At 51.2% G+C, this 4,473-nt stretch overlaps 1 protein-coding gene across 1 annotated transcript in view; it reads left to right on the top strand.

Annotated features, from left to right (window-relative positions):
• The window catches only part of LOC142503227 (uncharacterized), a 9,233-nt gene extending 5,707 nt beyond the window's left edge, over positions 1 to 3,526 (top strand). The window contains exon 2 of the mRNA XM_075615387.1: positions 994 to 3,526. Within this exon, the coding sequence (XP_075471502.1) occupies positions 2,918 to 3,526 (609 nt within the window). The 5' untranslated portion in view covers positions 994 to 2,917. The remainder of the gene's footprint in view (positions 1 to 993) is intronic.
• Positions 3,527 to 4,473: the final 947 nt, after the last annotated feature.

A 4,473-nucleotide genomic window follows, 5' to 3' on the forward strand; every position in this document is an offset into this window, starting at 1 on the left:
GTGTATGAGTGCCAGCCCGAGCCCGTGGAGGGAGGGAGGGGGGGAGAGTAGCGGGTCCCTCCGCTCAAGCCACGCCCCCCCCTCCCGCTCAAGCCTCCCACTCCCGCCCACCTCCCGCTCCGGCTCCCGCTCCCTTCAGACCGCATATCGCGGTCTGTGTATGTCAGCGCCCCGCCAGTCTGCAGCGCGGGAGCACTGACTCTGGGAGCGGGGCCTTAGCCTTAGGCCCCGCTCCTTCCGTCAGCGCTCCCGCACTGCAGACAGGCGGGGCGCTGACATACATAGACCGCGATCTGCGGTCTTTAGGGAGCGGGAGGTGGGCGGGAGTGGGAGGCTTGAGCGGAAGGGGGGGCGTGGTTTGAGCGGAGGGACCCGCTAATCTCCCCCCCCCCTCCCTCCACGGGCTCCACAGTTTGTTCTCTGTTAACATTAAAAATAACCGCGCCACCAATTGCACACCAGATGTGGCTTCACCTCGCGTCCTGGAAGATATTTTCTGCTGCCTGTACCCTAAGCTTGTTGTCCTTTCCTCACACATGAGTGTAGGTGCATTTTCTACAAATGCTCAGGAACACACACACGCACTCACGCACTCACGCACTCAGGCACACACATACACAAATAGGCACTCAGACACACACACAGACAGGCACTCTTGCTGCTTTCCCTCCACACTCCTCCCCGCTCCCCGAAGTCTCTCCTCCTCCCGAAGCCTCCCCTCCTCATTAGCTCACAGCCACACCACGTGACGCGTCGAAGCTAGGGATTACAATTCTCTTGTATAACCTAGCGGCTGACGCGTCACAGCATGTAGTGAGCTGTGCAGCCAGGGGGGTCCGGGACCGGCTCGGGAGGATTCCCCTGCTGGTGGGGAACTCTCGTGTGGCCGCCCGCGCCGCCGGGCGCAGTGGGTCCCAGCCCTAATTTGCTAATAACTAAGTAACGTGTAACATATAACTCAAACTAACTAGCTATCTCATCTTTTATGTGCAGGGCCGCCGATTGGGGGGAGAGCCGGCAAGTGTCCCGCGCCTTGTGGCTGCGGGGGGCCTGGTCGGCCAGCACTGGAGCTTAGGCCTGGCCAGAGGTCGGGGCCCAACTTCTTTGGCAGCAGTCCTCTTGATTGCCACCGGGCCCTGGCTCTCCCCAGCTGCGGGCCTCCCTCACTGTCCCATATAGAGCCTTTCTCTGACACTGATGCGTGCCAGAAGCTGGGCCCAGCTTACATATGGTGTCAGAAGTGGGATGAGAGGTGGTCCTTGAAGTTCAAAGGGGCCCCGGAGACTACCGGTGAAAATGTTTGTGCTTTTGCCTGCCTACAGTTCCTGCAAAACAGTCTGAGCAACAAAACAAAGAATCACATGAAGCAGTGACCAGAATTAAAGAGCTACCCATCCAGGCAGGAAAACAACACTGCACGGAAGAAAGCCACAATGCCACCGTTGGACTGGGAGGACTGCGACAGACAGTGACCCACACAAGGGACTGATGCTGTGACCAGATTCTACCCCACCACTGGTGAAAGAAAAGAAAGAAAAAAAAACAGGGAATTTAAAATGGCCGCCCAGCTGAAGTCAAATACAGACTCTGCAAGAATGGGGAAGAAAATGTGTTCCTGGTGTAAAGAGCCCGGCCACACGGAGCAGTGTCCCTTCAGGCCTTATTCAGACGGTGAGGATGGCCCCTACGTGGCCCCAGAAAAAGGGCAGCAGTCAGAGGACTATTTTTTTCAATGAGCCAAGGAACTGCAACAGCAAGCAGTGCGCTGTGGTCACAAGGAACTGCAGCAGCAAGCAGTGCGCTGTGGACCCAAGGAAAGTACAGAAGTTTTACGTAGCAAGTGCACATCCAGTATCACTGATGAGAAAGAATGCGTGCACAGCACTGCTGATGTTGTAAAACATACCAAAGTAAAGAAGAAGAAAAAGTCTACAGAGACGCCTGTGAGAGCTACGAACTCTACAAGCAAAGTCTGCCCACTTGTAGGACAACAACAATTTGGGGTTCTAGCGAATATAGTGACAACAGCTACAATAATGCCTCTGCTCTCTATGATGACGAATGTGATCGGCAGGAGCAAGAGTGGGAGCAGCAGATCTCTGACTATTTACGCCACCTAACGCAACTGCAAGGAAAACATGGTGGATACAGTGAAGCTGCTGAAGTTTCAAATAAAGACGGAGACCCCAGTATCCCTGATGGGACGGAATCGTCCAAAATAAAAAAGGCGGAAAAATAAAAAAGGGTCTTCACTTACCGTGGAAGGAACAAACACGTCTGCAGATCCCGCGGAGAAAAAGGGGGTCCGAGATGCCCTGCAACCTAGGGAAAATGGAGAATTCATCCTGCGGATGACCGAATATCCTGAGGGCCTAAGGCAGAAGTCATGTACCCCAAAGAAGTGTCTGTCCGGTGCTAATAGTGAGAACCCCTCAACCAACCATACCAGGGAAGCGGAGCCGGAACCAATGAGTGACGATCCCTTGACCAGCCCTGAAGAAGCCCTGAAAATTGTCAGGCGTGACTGTGATCTGCTCCGGGAACAATTGAAACTGGAGAGGGAAGACAATGCTGAGCTACAGAAGACTTCTCGCAATGTACTCTGAATCTGGGACCAAATTGGAGGATCTAAGGACAGATCTAGATACAGCAAATGCTACTATTAACGCCATGGATGAAATACAGAGCAAATCTGATAGAATGATTGCTAATCTGAAACAGAAGTATGAGGAGGCACTGAAGGAGATTACAGTCTTTCAGCAAGAGGTTCGCAAGTGCCATAAAGAGGTGGAAGTCTCTCAAAATGAGGTTCACACTCTCCGCATAGAACTGCATGCCACACACCAGGAGGTCAACAGTGTCCAGACAGAGGTGAACATATCCCAGAAGGAGGTTCACACTCTCCGCACAGCACTGGATGCCTCACACCAAGAGATCAGTTGCCGCACAGAACTGGAAGTCTCTAAAAAGGAACTTCAGTCTCACTAAGGAACTGGACATCTCTCAAAAAACTATCCTCAGTCTTAATATGGATCTTAAAGTCTCTCAGAAGGAGCTTCAGACCCTCAACCTAGAGATGGAAGTCTCACGCCAGGAGACCAGGAGTCTCAAAGCCGAAGTGCGTAAATGCAAGGGGGACTACAAGGAGGCCCTGAATAATACAGAGACTGCAAAAAGAGACAATTTAAGACTGAAAGAAGAAAATTCTGATTTGACAGACCACGTCAATGAAAAGCTGCACGAGCTTGAAAAAATAAAGAAACGTTTGGAAGATGAAAAGTTTGAAGCAGAGCACCGACTGCAGAACCAACTGCAGAACCAACTGCAAGGTCTGCGTACGCACCTCCAGAATGCCGGGAAGAAGCAGCAAACTCGGCAGGAAGAAAATCTGCAGGCTGCTAAAGAAGTACAAGTGCTGCAGGAACGTTTGATTACCCAGTATGTCCCCGCAAAGCAGCATGAGAAACTGAAGGCTACCCTGAGCATCACCAAAGCATCGCTAGAGGCCAAGTTTGAGCCCAGGTGACTTGGCACAAGAGGGAGCACAAGAAGGTCCAGAAACTGAGACAAGTAACTGTGGCCCGAGCAAAGAAATTCACAGTGCTTCACAATATAATGAAAATGTGGAAGCAAGCTCAGATAAAGTACAGTGAGGAGATGAACACCCTGAGAGGAGAATTGCTGGATGCACTCAAGAAACAGGGATCTCTCGCGGATGATATTACAGTACTACAAGAAAAGGTATTGACCCTGCCCAAGCGTTAGAATCCCACAGCAACTAAAACCCCTGTAGGAAAGGGTACAGTTAGAGCTGGGAACACCGCTCATCTGAAAAAGAAGGTTGCAAAGTCTGAACCACCTAAACAAGCACTTGCTAAACCTTCAGCCACCCAACAGCCAGCAAAAAAAAAGGTATACGTGCAAAATCAAAACCAGAAGAATCCTTAGCGGATGAAGCTGAAAAGATGGGACGTTCTCTGGAAGTGGAGGTGGAATTACAACTCAATCCCAAAGAAGCTTAACTGACAACTCCATGGAGTGGAAAAAGTGAAGGACAGCTTCAAGAGCGGAAAACTCAAAGGGCTACTCTCAAATGCTCTGCAACTGTCGCCATACAGTCTGCCTACAAAAAGAGGAGCGCCCGATGCAAGGGAAATCTCATGACCGCACACTCAGTAAAAAGACTTTACTTGGAAAAAGTCCTCCTCGAGCGACTGAGGAGTGCTGATCTCACGCACCTTCGGGAGGAGACACAAATAAACTGGAGAAAGGGCTCCAATCCTAGCGGGACTGAGGGTTCTCTTCCTCCATCAACTCTCCTTCAAGTAAGAGATATCTCGAATGAGAGTGGAAGGATGGGCTTCGGCCATGGTAAGCCCGCGCTTCCCACAAACAGGGGAGGTATGTAACAGGGTAGGTATGTAACAGGGTCTTATCTCTGTTTAAACAGGCTTGCCTCTAATCCAGCAGTGT

The sequence above is a fragment of the Ascaphus truei genome, chromosome 9 (assembly GCF_040206685.1).
Source record: "Ascaphus truei isolate aAscTru1 chromosome 9, aAscTru1.hap1, whole genome shotgun sequence".
Classification (NCBI taxonomy): Eukaryota; Metazoa; Chordata; class Amphibia; order Anura; family Ascaphidae; genus Ascaphus; species Ascaphus truei.